At 34.3% G+C, this 17,139-nt stretch overlaps 1 protein-coding gene across 6 annotated transcripts in view; it reads left to right on the forward strand.

The window, feature by feature from the left end:
* The window catches only part of ptprz1a (protein tyrosine phosphatase receptor type Z1a), a 56,363-nt gene that overhangs the window by 13,931 nt on the left and 25,293 nt on the right, over positions 1–17,139 (forward strand). For 5 of the 6 annotated variants that reach the window (XM_042752542.1, XM_042752544.1, XM_042752545.1 and 2 more), the window contains exons 2-8: positions 6,810–6,881; positions 10,787–10,966; positions 11,089–11,240; positions 11,565–11,660; positions 12,946–13,012; positions 13,345–13,502; positions 16,240–16,390. In XM_042752542.1, the coding sequence (XP_042608476.1) occupies positions 6,810–6,881; positions 10,787–10,966; positions 11,089–11,240; positions 11,565–11,660; positions 12,946–13,012; positions 13,345–13,502; positions 16,240–16,390 (876 nt within the window). The remainder of the gene's footprint in view (positions 1–6,809; positions 6,882–10,786; positions 10,967–11,088; positions 11,241–11,564; positions 11,661–12,945; positions 13,013–13,344; positions 13,503–16,239; positions 16,391–17,139) is intronic. The other variant, XM_042752543.1, reaches the window with a different exon arrangement.

The following is a 17,139-nucleotide window of genomic DNA, read 5'->3' on the forward strand; positions in this document are numbered from 1 at the left end:
GCCAAAGAAGCTGGCTGTTCACAGAGTGCTGTATCCAAGCATGTTAACAGAAAGTTGAGTGGAAGGAAAAAGGTGTGGAAGAAAAAGATGCACAACCAACTGAGAGAACCGCAGCCCCTTATGAGGATTGTAAAGCAAAATCGATTCAAGAATTTGAGTAACTTAACAAGGAATGGACTGAGGCTGGGGTCAAGGCATCAAGAGCCTCCACACACAGACGTGTCAAGGAATTTTGGCTACAGTTGTCGTATTCCTCTTGTTAGTAAAGCCACTCCTGAACCACAGACAACGTCAGAGTGTCTTACCTGGGCTAAGGAGAAGAAGAACTGGACTATTACCCAGTGGTCCAAAGTTCTCTCTTTTTCAGATGAGAGCAAGTTTTTTGTATTTCCATTTGGAAACCAAGGTCCTAGAGTCTGGAATGAAGGCTGGAGAAGCTCATAGCCCAAGCTGCTTGAAGTCCAGTGTTAAGTTTCCACAGTCTGTGATGATTTGGGGTGCAATGTCATCTGCTGGTGTTGGTCCATTGTGTTTTGTTGAAAACCAAAGTCACTGCACCCCATTTTACCAAGAATTTTTGGGAGCACTTCATGCTTACCTTCTGCTGACCAATTTCAACTTTTTTGAAGATGCTGATTTAATTTTCACAGCAGGATTTGGCACCTGCCCACACTGCCAAAAGCACCAAAAGTTGGTTAACCCCATGGTGTTGGTGTGTTTGACTGGCCAGCAAACTCACCAGACCTGGTGATTTGTCAAGAGGAAAATGAGAATCAAGAGACCAAAAAAAAAAATGCAGATGAGCTGAAGGCCACACTGCCAAAGAAACCCTGGGCTTCCAACCTCAGCAGTGGCCTGTCAACAGATCAACCTCCACGCCATGCCCCTTGAGCAGTAATTAAGCAAAAAGGAGCCCCTACCAAGTATTGAGTACATGTACAGTAAATGAACATACTTTCCAGAAGGCCAATAATTCACCAAAAATTTTTTTTTTTTTTTTTTATTGATCTTATGAAGTATTCTAATTTGTTGAGATAGTGAATTGGTGGGTTTTTGTAAAATGTGAGCCAAAATCATCACAATTAAAAGAACCAAAGACTTAAACTACTTCAGTCTGTGTGCACTGAATTTATTTAATACACGAAGTTTCACAATTTGAGTTGAATTACTGAAATAAATGAACTTTTCCCACCCACATTCTAATTTATTGAGAAGCACCTGTGTGTATTATATATATATATAAATATTATATATATATATATATATATATATATATATATATATATATATATATTTAAAAAGACAAAGCTATACTAATGTAGTTATCATTAAAGTGCGGATAGACCTTTTTCTTATTGTAATTTGTAAAAATTTAAGGCAAGTGGGTTATAAGAACCACCATATTGTATGTTTACAGCTTTATAAACTTATAAGCTATTGTGAAATGTCTGCAAAACATTCCAGAATAGTACAGAGTAACCAAACCTCCTCGCCTTGTTGTCTAGTATGCAACAAGTCCTTGTTTTATTTAATTTACTCTCTGTTACACCATGTACCAGGAAATCAAGCCCATGTGTAAAGCTCTTGGCTCACATGAGAACTGTTCATTGGGTGAAAGGGAATATGGGTCCTGTCAGACAAAAGCAATCAGGCAGGCAGCAAGGCGTTACAATGCAGGGACCTGCAGTCCCGCCGTGGCTCTCACGGCTGAGCCACTGATCTCATTGTTGTGTTTGAATTGATACATTGAATGGGGCAGGCCATGAGAACGGACATGGGCGCAGTTCAGCGAGGACGAGCAAGTGAATGGCCGCCTCTCTGCTGACTTCAGAGCTTTTTCATAAATTATTTTCCTTTGTTATTCTTACCTGTGTGGTTTTCAAAGTGGCTCAAGTTTCAGTATGGCTCCTTGCAGCTACAGGATCAAATACAATCACTTGATGATGTTGTAGCTGTTCTCTTGTATTGTTGAGCTACGTGATCTTGCTCCTATTAACTAGCTAATTTTACATTTTCCTGTTTAAATTACACTATTGATATACCCTTTCTTTCTCTTACAAAAATTAACCATGGTTTCACTACAAATAAAACAAAAAAACAATCGTTACTATAGTTAAACCACAATAACCGCAAATTAGTTTAACCATGGTATTTGTAGTAAAACTGTGGTTATACAAATGGTAATCACTGTATGCCCCCCAAAAAAACACACACCAAAAAAACAAGGTACAAGGTTACAGTAAAACCATGGTTAATTTTGTAAGGGTTTACTTAAAGGGAAAATTCACTCACACATATATAAAAAAAAAGTATTTTTAAATGTAAAAAAAGTTTTTCTTTGCTCTCCATTTGAAACTGAGCTTGGCTGAATTTGGAACAGCAAACTAACATGCTAAAGTTTGCCATAATTCTGTCTAGTGGTTAGCAGGTTGTTCAATTGGCAAGCTAACAGCTTAGCCTACTAGCTTAGTATAGAACTTACTTGTTAAGTAAAGTAAAGGCTGATTTATACTTCTGCGTCGGACCTACACCGTAGCTTTTACGCCGTAGGCTATTCGTTAGTTTTCATTTATACTTCTGTGTTGTTGTCCGCGTCGACGTGCAGTACACATGCAAACCGCTAGTCTGCAGTGTCCACGGGCATGTTGCTGCTGTAACCCGCAGTACCATGACAAAAGCCGAAGTAGAAGCGCCTCATCGGGGAATCATTATAGCCGTGATGGCGTCAAAAAAATATCAAATCATTAAATCATTATTTAAAAATACAAAATGAGACAACAACGAAACAGGTGAAGATATGGAATTCTTTACATTTTCACAAGGACTGGTACCACGTCAGATCAACATTGTTTGTTGCCGACATCTTCTGATGTATAATGCTATGTAGTATAATAAATGATAAGACACTTGTTCTTTGCTTTGTTTTATTTTATATAAGAGGGTGTAACATTAAAATATATTAAAGTGCACATAAACACACATAAAACTCAAGCACAAACACAGCGATTGAATACAGAATACAAATCACACGCTGTTAGGTTTTTGGAGAGGTGCACATCGGGCTACGGCGTAGGCTACGACTGCGCTAAACCGGATCAAATCATAAGTTAAACTTGATTGCAACAACGCAGAAGTATAAATTGGGCTTAACTGGCAGAAATAGTATGAGCAGTGTGCTAGTAGCTATGCTATTCCATATTTAGTCCTTTTCTAAACTAGTTTGCTCTACACTAACAAGCTTGCTAATTGAAGTTACATTCGGCAGTTTTTAATAATACATTTTCAATTAATTACAAAAAGCCTAACATGTACATTACATTAGTATTCACACTTCACACTTAAGTTTATTATTTCTGTGATAAGTGTTCGTTTTAAAAAATATGCTAAAGTGTACTTCTATTTCATGGTTATGCAATCAGTAACCCTATCTATTGTATTTTGGCACAAATTGTGGTTACCATAGTCATATTTGTTAGGGTAATCTAAAGAAACAAAATACGCTTCATTGTTGTCAGTATTCCCGGAGCATGCTAAATTAGTTCAGAAAAGCTAAACCCTGGGTGAGCTATAATTAGCATGTATGACTAGACGTGGCACTCTGATACACTGTAAAAGAAAACAGGTGCACAGACTGTCTTGAAAGGACCAAAACCAAATGTGTAGACAGACCGACAAAAGCTAACAGAAAGATGAGCCAAGACTGTACTTCTGTTGTTAGTGAATAGGCGGGCAGTTTCTCTCGACAAGCCTGTTCAGTGTAGGGTATCCTAACTAAAGGTGTAAAGGTGTTTCATGTCAAAACCTTTCTCCCGAGAGACAGGGCCCTCTTTAGGGAGGTTTCTTTCATCTTTTAAAAGCATTAACATGGTCGGGTTTGGCAGTAGCCTGCTGGAACCAAAAACGATGTTGGCTTAAAAGGAATAGAGGGATTGTGTGGTTTAACATAGTTTAACTTGTTGACAGGTTAATAGACTTTCTTATCAGTCCTAAAATTAAACATGTATGGACTAAATACTCAAAGGACACGTTTGTTACCGTACTTTACCAGGAATGACCCATCATAAATATTGCTTGTTTAGCTCAAATCACTCAGAAGGCTGCTCAGCTGGATATATATATTCTAAAGTAAACCAAATCTGTCATTAAAAGGCAATGTCTCCATCTCTGTTATAGTTGACTGCTTAGGATGTCCTGTCTGTCCGATTTGTTCTATTTTTGTTTGTCAATCTGCAGTGATGAGCACAGATTGAGTTATGGACAGTTATGGATCAGCGGTCCGACCCATGTGCACTAGGCATGCAGGCTAATTATTTGCTAATTAGAGCATTGGCAGAAGGCTTTTAGAGTTTATACGCCTCTCCCACTGCATCCGCTTTTCTGTTTGTTTACTAGAAGTCAGTTTTGGATTATTAAGAAAATACATAATTAATCCAAAAAGTAAAATTCAGGTTGTTCCAAACCCATATGACTTCAATGGAACACAAAAGGAAAAATAATAACTATTTTGTTTTTTTTTTTACAAAAAAAAAAATGTCATATGTATTTGGAATAAAAAGAGTAAATAGTGAAAATGCATTTTTCTTTGAAATGCAAAAAAAATAAAAATAAAAACAAAACAAAGGATGTTCTCGGAAACAAACTGAGGTAGAAGGAAACTCCATTACATTTAATGGCAAATACGTTTTTTTGATGGTCAAATAGGATTCAATAGAAAAAAAGAGTAAGCTGTGGGACTAAATGAATCAGTAGTATTTCGACAAGGATTGATTTGATGTATTGTCTCCTATATAGCATGTAATTGGAGGACTTTATGTTTAAAAATGAAAAGGCAAAAAATGGTCAAAGCTTCCTGATCAGCAGGAGACCAACATTTTGAAAGAGTGGAGTGATTATGAGGAAGAACTTTGTGGATGAACTTTTACTGTGTGACCTTAAAGTCCTGGGTGACGACCTTCTGACAATAAAAGAGACCTTTTTCTTAAGTCAAGTGAATGAAACCACCAGGCAAAAGACTGGACAAAGAGAATAATAGAGGTTGCCTTTCTGCTCAGCTCCTCCTGAACTCACTTTCTCTAGGATTTCCATATTGTTCTTACAATCTGATGGATAACTGCTTTTATCAAATAATTATGGCATTAGATTTTGGCACTGTCACTTTCCCAACAGGATTCTGTGGTGGATTACAACCTAACTTCAGTGTTTCAAATCATTAATACTGGAATAAATCCAAACACGTCATTCAGGGCTTCGCTCTCTGTGGTACAGCGAATGTTTTGACAGCAGGTCACAGCAGGTCATGATATGATTTAGCTGCTGCGAGAGGAATTTTAAAGATTGATCTCTCTTTTTGAAGAAGCTGTCCTGTTTTATAGCTGATTTGAACTTTTAAACAATATTTGCAAGCCAGATTTTGTTTAAAAATGCCATGTTTTAAATCCAAAGTTGCAGAAGGTTTGAGGCAGGTTAAAGAGGAGTTTTATAAGACCTCTATCTGTCAGTATTAACTTGGCTTAAAATCAATAAATACTGTATATTCCTCTTGCTATGAATATACAGTGGCATTCCTGAAATTCAAAATATAATATAATAATAATTATAATAATGAGATTTATGAATTTTATGATGTAAGATGAATAAGAAATATTTAAGATTCAGCACTAGGTCACGAATCAAATTTTATATATATATATATATATATATATATATATATATATAGATATATATATATATATATATATATATATATCTATATATATACAGATATTTATACATATATATATATATATATGTATATATATATATATATATATATATATATATATATATATATACATATGTATAATATATGTATATATATATATATATATATATATATGTTATGCGTATATATATATATATATATATATATATATATATATATATATATATATATATATATATATATATATATATATATATGTATATGCATATATGTATATATATATATATATATATATATATATATATATATATATATATATATATATATATATATTAGGGCTGTCAAATGATCAATCACGATTAATCACATCCAAAATAAAAGGTTTTGTTTACATAATATATGTATGTGTACAGGGTATATTTATTATGTATATATAATACACACACATAAATTATATATTTAGAAAATATTTACATGTATATACATTTATATATTTATATTCTTATATTTTTATAGTATATATAAATATATTTAATATATAACATAACATATTCTTCTTAAATATATACATGCATGTGTGTGTATTTATATATACATAATAAATATACACAGTATACACACATATATTATGTAAACAAAACTTTTATTTTGGATGTGATTAATCGTGATTAATCATTTGACAGCCCTAATATATATATATATATATATATATATATATATATAAATAATATCTATATATATATATATATATATATATTCTTTTTCTTTTAAGTATTATATTACTATTTATTTTAATATATGCATTATTTATAATAATTATTGATTTAATTATTTAAAATAAAAGCAAAGGGAGTATAACATACTAAGCTTCTTGATTTTTTTATATCTTTGCAAAATGTAAATTATATGGTAAATGCATCTATAAAACATATTACAAACAATGTGTATTATGAAAACTTCATTCAAATTGTTTTACTAAAAATATAATTTGTAATTAAAAAAAGTATAAATGCAAAATACTTCTTTTGACTATTTTTATTCAGTTAAACATTTTTATTAAGCAAGCATATTTATTAATTTTGATAAAATAAACTGATATTTTTTTCAGCAGATGTATCAGAAGCATATGGATTCAGATCACAGAAGAAACTCTCAGAGAACATAGACTGGTCATATGCGGGTGAGTGTTTAATTCTAGCTGTACTTACATTGTTTATTATGTATCTCTTCATAGTGATCATAGAGATTAGACTCCAGTCTGTATAAAAGGCCTGCCAGAATTTCTAAAGATGCACTCTGAACTGAAGCGCTGGTGGCATCTTCCCCCATGCCAGTGCAGGTTTAGGGATCATCTTTGTCTAAGCATGCAGGGCTTAACGTCACAGATTAAACTCATCTGTATCTAACTGGGCTTTCAGGGTTAATATGGCCAGGTCCTGTCTGTTCTCGCCCAGCCAATGCATATCAAAGTATGCAGGATGTGTTTGGGCTTTCATGAACTATGACTCCAAGTTGTGGATCCTTTGTGTTGTTCATCTCTGCTGAAACTGACTTTGTGCTATGTTTAATCCCATGGAAAGTCAGATTTTATTGGATTTGAAATATGACATCTTAAGTGTCTTTATAATATAGTGTTTGACAGTGTAATCTAAGTTTAAAAAGACAAATTATGCATTTTTAGTTGCTTTAGGAGACATATTGTACACTTTTGGTTGTAGTAATTTAGTTTTACATAATTTCCAGGATTTTCTCTGATCCTGTTTAGGCTGCTCTTGATGCCACACCTTTAAGATTTTATGCAAATGACCCATCTTTGAAATAAGTAAAATGCCCAGTGCCCTGAAGGGCAAGTCTCTCTCTGGAGGGTTGTATTTTAGTGTGTGAAGGTTGTATGACCATTTTATAAACACATGTAGCATTTAAGCATTTTAGTTTTTATGCAAAGGAAGGAGAGTTTGTGTTAGAGTATATCTTTACAGAACATCAAAAGACCCTTGCTAATACAGAAACGTTTTCTCAGAAGTTCGGCTAACATTCTGGTAACGTCCTCTCAAAGTTAAGATAGATAGAGTCTTGGTTTTTTTAAATAACATTCCCCAAACGATGGTTCAGAGAACATTAAAAATAACAGTCTCATAATGTTTCTTTTCTTAAATATTTATTGGAATCCCAACTGAATCTTTAAATTGTTACTGCTTACTAGTTTCAGATGGTTCAGAGAACATTAAAAATAACAGTCTCATAATGTTTCCATGTGATAAAATGTTCCCTTAAAGGGATAGTTCACCCAAAAATGAAAATTCTGTCATTAATTACTCATTTAGTTACATGTTGTTGCAAACCCGTAAGACCTTTGTTCATCCTCAGAACACAAATTAAGATGTTTTTGATGAAATCTGAGAGATTTCTGACTCTAGACAGCAATGCAACTAAAATGTTCAAGGCCCAAAAAGGTAGTAAGAACATCGTTAAAATAGTCCATGTGACATCACTGGTTCAACCTTAATCTTATGAAGCTACGAGAATACTTTTTGTGTGCAAAGAAAACAAAAATTACGACTTCATTCAACAATTTCTTCTCTTCATGTCACATGGACTATTTTACCGATCTCCTTAATATCTTTCTGATCCTTGATCGTATAAGTATCCTTGCTGTCTATGGAGAGTCATAAAGCTCTCGGATTTCATCAAGAAATATCTTCATTTGTGTTCTGAGGATGAACAAAGGTCTTACGGGTTTGGAACAACGTGAATAATTAATGACAATTTTCATTTTTGGGTAAACTTTAACGTTTTCTATAATATTCATATAACCAAGAAAAAAAAATACACATTCAAAAAATAGATGTTTTTAAACATTCACAGAACATTTAGAAACAATGTTTAATAATTTAATGGGAATGTCAACAAAATGTTCGTGAGCATGTTTTTGTAAAGCTGGGGAGCAGGAAAAGTCGTGTTTTTTATTATATGGCCCCTTGAAGTTTGGGAAGAGACGAAGTATCAAATCAAACAACATCAGTGACACATTTTGTATTTCTCATCCTTTCATCTCCAGCTCTTTCCCGTTTCTAGCACAATGGAGAATTCCCCTGTCTCACTTTGTTATTGAAAGTAGGCCAGATTTGATATTCTCCTTATTGTTCACTTTTGATATTTAGCTTCTGAGCTCTATGATTTACAGATCGTTTCTTTGGAAAAAGATTCAGAAGATGATCTGAATCTTCAGCCTGGAGCTCAGAGTTTCAGCGCAAATGTGTTTAGTCAAGGAAAGATGATCTATTGAGTTTGGATAATAAGTGACGAGGTTATCCATCTCCTCAAAACTCTTGTCTTTGACCCGTCACAACAAAACAGATCTGGGTGTCATTGGAGGCTGGCACAACAAAGGGGTCATTATAGCGTCCGGACTGCATGCAGGCGGCTGGTCATGCAGATGGGACATTGTTCATCAGCATTCAAAAGAGTCTTAAAAACAAAAGCAACTGCATGGGATTGCAATTGGAATTGTACTCCAATGTAAGTTTTAGGGATGTACACAGGACCATCCTTAAACTTCTAACAACTAATATCATATTTGTAAATAAAAGTAAAATTTTACTTGCTAATATGTTAATATAGCAGTTTGGCTGAACTTGCATGGAAAGTGGTTCTACATGATGCAAACATGTTATTGCTACTCAGATTTTTGATATAGGATGAACTTAAGCAAACTGCATAAACTCAACTAAAATTAGACATGCCAAATAACTTGATTTAATCGTGTCCAAATAACATGATTCAATCATGTGGAACCACTGTCTATTATAGAATCTTGTTATTATTTTTTAATGTAACTGTGGCTAGCTGAAATGCACTTTGGTGGCTGATATGGTTGTTCAGCATGCTATGGTTTCTCTGCTCATGTAGTTAATGGTCATTCTCAGGAAACATTGCCAGTTTTGCTAGAAAACTTTTAAATGATTTCATATGAATGTTGTTACTGAACCTTCAAAAAAAAAAATAAACAATTTTCAAGCTCTCAGTGCATTTACAGTGCAAGCATGATATTTGAATTGATTGATTAATATAAGTTTTTCCTATTATTTTGATGTAGTGGTGGCATGCACACCGACTGATATTCGTTCATTTTTAAAGTGTGTGCATGCTGAACGTAAACAACGCTGATTACTTTCTGGGGTACTCTCCAAAATGGCAGAAGACTAACTTGGGGAGAAGAACTGCTGAAAAAAAAATTATACTATTATTTTCTTCTCTCACAAAAAAAAATCACTCACTCATCTTATAATAACTACTTACCAATGTCCTTGCTACGTTTCTGTGCGTTGATCGTGGTAATATCATTGGTGTATATGGGAGGGTCAGAAAGCTCTCAGATTCCATCGAAAATATCTTAATTTGTGTTCTGAAGATGAACAAAGGTCTTCCAGGTTTAGAACGACATGATGGTGAGCATTTAATGACAGAATTTTCATTTTTGGGTGAACAAACCCTTTAAAATATGGCCATGCAGAATAAGGCATCAATATGTGCTTTATGAGTACTAATAAACAGCTAATATGTTAGTAATATGCTTGCTAGTTAATAGTGAGAATTGGTCCATAAAATGAAGTGTTATCTAATAATAATATGATGGTAATACTGTGCATTAGAATACTGTGCATAACATCAAGGGTGATTTTACCAAACATTTTACATAACAGGGTTTTTGAACCTTTGTTTTGTGCCTAACAGCAGCTTTTATTTCTTCATTCATGTATTGTCTATGTTCTGCTGTATTTGACTCAACTGTACTGTATTCTACTGTACACCAGTGTTTTTGAATCAGCCGGGGGTGTAATGCAGCTATTGATATGCTAATGGCAGTGACCTAGAACTGCTGGTGACCTGGTTCATGCAGAGAGAGAACTCAGATTAACCCACCAGAAAACCACAACACATATAAACACACAACAAAATCCACTACATATCTAACGATAAACACATATGACCATCCTCTTACACTGAAGCACAGAGGATCATCCTCTGACATTTATGAATGATTTTAAGAGGTTTATTTATCCAATTAAACTCCCTTTCCCACAGGAACTCTAAACCAAAATAACTGGGCAAAGAAATACCCGTCATGCAATAATGCCAAACAATCACCAATAAACATTGAGGAGAGCCTGGCGCAGGTCAAAATTCAATTCCAGAAGCTGAGATTAGAGGGATGGGCGGAAAAGACATCAGACTCCACTATAGTAAAGAATGACGGGAAAACAGGTGAGAACCACTATATTTTTAATACTGACCCTTTTGTGCATTGTTTCATAGGTGAAAAAATCTAAATCTTGAGGTGAATAGACACTGACCATTTATTTCTGAAATGTGTTATTTGTCTCCAGTGGCCATTGATGTGGGAGGAGATTTTTTTGTGAGTGGAGGGGGTCTCAGGTCCAAGTTTAAGGTGGGACGTATCACTTTCCACTGGGGCCTGTGCAATGCCTCCTCTGACGGGTCGGAGCACAGCCTCAACGATAAAAAATTCCCCCTGGAGGTATTTCACATAACAAAATAATGTCAATTCTAATTTAGATATATTTTGTCTATTTTTCTTTCTAATTTATTTATTATATGTCTATTTATTTATATAATTATTTATTTCATTTAATGTATTGTATTTCTTTAATTTATTACATTTATTTTATTTTACTTATTTATTATTTGTTATTTTTATTATTTATTAAGTCACTGCATAATAAGAAGGATAATGTACAGTTAGCTATTTTACAATTTTCTGAATGCAGATTATCTCTTACTTTTTACTGGAACAGTGAATGTATACAAATGACGATTACATATTTTTTTGTTTCTGGTGCAGATGCAGATATACTGTTACGATGCAGATGTTTTCAGTGGCCTCGATGAAGCCCTCAGCGCAGGAGGAAAGATCACAGCGTTGGCCGTGCTGTTTAAGGTAAGTATGGCAGCTTTGTACAGTATATATATGTATATTTCAGTAATTTCTTCATTGTTTTTAATAAAGCTTATTATTCTTACCCTGTAAACAAAACATGTCTAGTTAGCTAAGAAAACATACTTAATTCCTCATTTTAATCATGTCTTAGAAATTTGTTCTGGAAAACAAAACAAAATTCCTTAGGAAGAGGTTTTCAACATTTGTACATTGTGGCTTTGCTGATTCTCCCAAACATACAGTACTTTTTTTCTTTATGTATTGGACTTCACTCCATCAAATTAATAATGTTAGACAGGCTTAGGCGCTCTTTGAAACCTCACCACACCCCTGCCCAGATTTAGCCTGAGGTACAGAGCATTTTCAGAAATCCTCGTCTTCACACAGATGTTTTGATGGTGAAGACTGACAGGACTCAATGATAATGTGTTGCTAAATCTTCGTAATATGTAGGTTTTTCCCTGAGGATATTCTGGTATACTTCATGAAGTTGTGTGCTCGTGTATATTATATTGTTTTGTCAGTTTACGCCTGCATGTTTTGGGAGTGTACAGTAGCTTGTATGAACATGTGTTATTTTGAAAGCAGATATATGTGGTTAAGAAAAGAGGCAGCAAAATGAGATTTTTTTTTGAGGAAAACTCAAATCTAAAAAAAATCAAAGAGCAAACAAACACTGAAATGCTCAATAAACACATGTGCAGTGTTCAGGTGTACATAATCTTTTGGCCATGTAATGTAAGGCAGAGTGGGGGAAAACCCCAAATAACCACATGATAAATGTTTCTTGGACTACATTGACAAGAGTGATGTAGAAGTATTCTCTATTAAGCTTACACTGGTGATGTACCTGAGAGAAAACGGATTTCACAGTAAATTACCTAATTTCCGCAGTAAGAAAAAAAAGCGTTTTAAAGCTTGTTGTTTTGTAGAACATCACAGTTATATATGATATGAGAACAGTAGGGCCTGTAGATAGAGAGTATGTGTTATTTAATAAAAAATATAATTATATTTTCTGAATGACATATATATATATATTTTTTTAAACATAGTCTGTGGAGTAAAACGCTCCAGGGGGCTATGGGCAATTACTGTAGTTATTCTGTTCTGAACATCAAATACTTTGTTTTTTCATCAAATTTATTCTAACTAGTAAAAATATTTGGATTTTATATGAACACATTTAACTTTTGTACACAGTCCTTAAAGGGTTCCTTTTCCCCCACTCTATCCTATTATATAACATGTAACTGCTAAATTTTTTTAATGGTTCTCTTCACAGATAAGCACTGAAGATAATGAAAACTACATGGCCATCATTGATGCAGTCAACAGTGTCAGCCGTTATGGTATGTGCAGTTTCCATATATACAGTATATTTACAAATGCTGCCAGTGCGAACGCAACCAGGAAAACAGCCCAAGGGAGAAACTGACTCTTTAGGAACGACACTGCTGGCTAGTTTCTAGAACTATGCAGTGCAAAAGCGCCTAATGAATGGGAAAACACACCATAAAAGTGGTCCATTCGATATATGCTCTAAGTCTTCTGAAGTCATAAGATAGCTTTCTTTGACAAGCTGACCAAAATTCCTTTCTCCACAGAAGATAGCAAGCCATACGAGTTTGGAATGATATGAAGCTGTGTTACCATTTGAACTATTCCTGTTTTCTCTTGTCAGGAAAGAGTGGCCCCGTCTCTCCGTTTACTCTGCAGGGTCTCCTGCCCAACTCCACAGAGAAGTACTTCATCTATAACGGCTCTCTGACAACCCCACCCTGCTCTGAGACCGTAGAGTGGATCATCTTCAAAAACACGGTGACCATCTCAGATGTTCAGGTCAGTATAATGGACAGTTTTAGAGCAGTGAACTGCTAGCATATACTGTATTTCTGGAATTGCATGGGTTATATACAGATTTAAAGGGAGCGTTTTTTTGAATTGACTACTTTTATGATACTTGTATTTAGATTTTACAGTTGTATTACAACTGCTTGGAAAAGAGTGGCCAGCACATTCTTTAAAATTTCCATTTGGTGTTCCACTGAAGAAAGAAAGTCATACAGGTTTTGGAACAACATTTTTGGGTGAACTCCTAATTAAGGCTTTGACACGAGAAACAGTGTATACAGACTATGTTATTGAGCTCCATGTGCTGACAGATCGAAAGATGAGGACAAAATGAGACAAAACACTGCTGATAACAATTGTTTATATCCACAAACACATTTCTCCCATAAATAATGAAAATTACCTTGTTTTGTCTGGGACAAATTCAATGAATAATTCAAAACCTAAACCAGGAATTTTACTGCCAAAAAGGAAATTACCTAAAAACCCTGAAGCCATCTTCACTTGGACTGATATTGTGACTGTGGTGTCTATTTGTTATTTGGCGTCTGTTGCACAACACTAACCCTATGTGACACACACTCTCAGGAACTAAAACAATTAGCTAGAAATGGCACACAAGCCCAAACATGATGGTACAAATATCAATTAGATTTCAGAGTGCTATCTTAGTTTGACGATATGGTCTGTTTAGTTTCCTGCGTATGTTTTTACATTGGATCTGACATTTGATTTCTTAGAAGTCTGTTTAGTCATGTCCAATTATTATAACATTAGCTGTGCTTTTGGCACTAAATACTAAAGTTCACACAAAAAGGAGGCCAACTCCCTCGAAAAGAGGAAGACAACAACATTTTGTATTATTGTAATGTTGGATGGCACACATTCAAAAGCAAGCTGTTATTAAATAGAATTAGAGGGAGCGAGCGTAGAGTTACACGTCACAAAAGACTGTAAATGCTTAAATACGGCCTTTGTGTTGTGTGTCATTCAGTCTGGGGCTATTGCCCTCGAGTGACTTGCAAGTCAATACAAGCTACAGTTAAAACACATGGTGAAAGCGGGAGTTTTACCGCAAGGTAACAAACCCACACCTGTCGACGTCACAATGGGAACGACACTGAGTCACACACATTAAAGAGCACCTTTGATGTCTGAACACAATAGTGGATGTCTCGCCGCTGGGCTACTCTGTGTTTGTGCTGTGTGTAGTTTTTGTGATGTATAGAGATTCAATAGTTCTGTTTTAGGAAGGTAAGTTTATGCCTCATAATGAGGTTGTAAACAGGATCATAGCAGTTTTTCATCACCTGTAAGCTATATCATCTTTGCCAACTTATAAAATGTATATAATTCAATGTTTATTATAATTTTCATTACTGTCAGTCTGTGTATTAGTCTGTGTATCTGATGATATGCCAGTAGCTGGCACAAAGTAACTGTCTCAATTCGTTCAGAAACATTGATTCCTTCAGGAACGAACAAGTCTTTTATAATGAGTGAGTAAGTGAATCATTTTCTCAAGCGATTTGTTCAAAAACACAGATTCACTCACACATGGACAAGTCTGTCTTCATGAGTGATTCATTGAATCATTCACTAAACTGATTTGTTCAAAAACATCTGGGGCCCATATTGCATACCATCCACCCTAAATGGTATTTGAGATTAGTCATCTTGAATGCTATTTAGAGTGGATAGTATGTAAACTGAATCATCAAATCAACCAATTCATTCAGCACGTCCTGATTTTGCTGAGTTAGATGTGTTTCTAGGTCAACATTTTTTTATTGACCCTGGAACAACATTTTAATCCAAAAATTTAGTCTAGTCCAAATCCCTACACCTAAACCTAACCTTAACCATTAGTATTTCTTAAAATCAGAGGAAATGATAGATAAATGACACTGAGGTACAAGCACCAAACACTGATTGTAAGCCTAAACTTCACAAAAACTATAAACTGGTTCTTCAAGTCTGATGGGATAATCACAATGTTGTTCCAACAAAGATGTTGATCCAGGAACAAGTTGTACTTGGTAAAATCAGGTTCTACTATTCGTTCAATAACAATGATTCATTCACGAATGAACAAGTTTGTTTTCATGAGTAAGTGAATCATTTAATCAACCAATTTACAGATTCTTTCACAGATTCATTCAGGAACAGACAAGTCTGTATTTATGAGAGTCATTGAATTCTCTCAGCCGATACATTCAAAAACACCTGCATCCAAATTTGCATACTATCCAACATAAATGGTATTCAAGTTTGTTATGCAAATTGGAGTCTTTATGAGTGAATTGGAGTTTTTATGATGCAAAATCACTCAAACAACAACTTCAAAAACATATTTCACCAGCAAGTCATTAAATCATTCACTCAACCAATTAGTTCAAAAACACTGGTTTATTCAGAAATTAATCTTAACTTTTTAAGAACAGCGTTTTCAAGATATTTGTGCAGTAGTTAAATACATCTGTCTAATGCAAGTTTACATAGAAATTAATGGAACTTCTTGTTCGTTAAACTGTTGTATAGAAGCAATATCAGTTGCAAGATACTTTTGCTCTGAATATCAACATGGTGGACAAACTTATGAAGGTAGCATGAGGTGTATTTATTTTATATGACAATACTAGCTGCTTTTAGACCCCTTCAGATGACAGAAACAGTTTTGTTTCCAGATTTGTTGTCTAATCTGTGTCACCGAATGTGTCCACAGCTGGAGATGTTCTGTGAGGTGATGACCATGCAGCAGGCTGGATATGTCATGCTTATGGACTACCTGCAGAATAACTACAGAGAGCAGCAGGAGCAATTTATGGGACAAGTCTTCTCATCCTACACTGGCGTCGAGGAGGTCCACACACCTAGTATGTGCTTCACAAACACACTTACACACGCATAAACAAACTAGGGGAGTATGTGTCTGGAATCATTCACTCATAAGGTCTTAAAGCATTCAGGCAGTTTTAGGGTCATGGATCCAATTAGCCTCCAACATGATTCTAATCCCAAACAACTGCTTCTCAATTAAATAAGGTTTCTATTTTTATACGATGAAGCCCTCCAGACATTTTCCTACTTTCTATTTATAAATATAGACAGACATTTGGCCCATTTTTAGCCATACGCAATGCTTTCATGACCCTTTATGGATGATTCCCATTCATTTCACATCTGTTTTATATGAAACAATTACAAATAAACTGATGTAAGATTTTAAAAACCCAACAAAAGGCTGTACTTATTGAATGTTATTCAATGAAATTATTGAATCTTTAATGATAAATATATAAAACTGTCACCCACAATGTCTTGGAGGCAAATGGTGCCTCTTTAGAACTTAATTTCTAGATCATTATAATAATTTTTATTATAATAATTTAATAATTATTATTTAAGCTGCAAGTTAAAAATTAACACTGTCTAAATGTCTAAATTTAACCAAATGTATATTTAAAATTTGTGTGTGTGTGTGTATATATATATATATAATTTATTTATTTATTTATTTATTTATTTTAATATTTGACAATAATACATGCCTCTTCAAAAATAAAGGTGCACGAGAATGTAATGTGATTCATGTTTCACAAATCGATTGCTCCATCCAGCCTGT

The sequence above is a fragment of the Cyprinus carpio genome, chromosome B25, assembly GCF_018340385.1.
Source record: "Cyprinus carpio isolate SPL01 chromosome B25, ASM1834038v1, whole genome shotgun sequence".
NCBI classification, from domain to species: domain Eukaryota; kingdom Metazoa; phylum Chordata; class Actinopteri; order Cypriniformes; family Cyprinidae; genus Cyprinus; species Cyprinus carpio.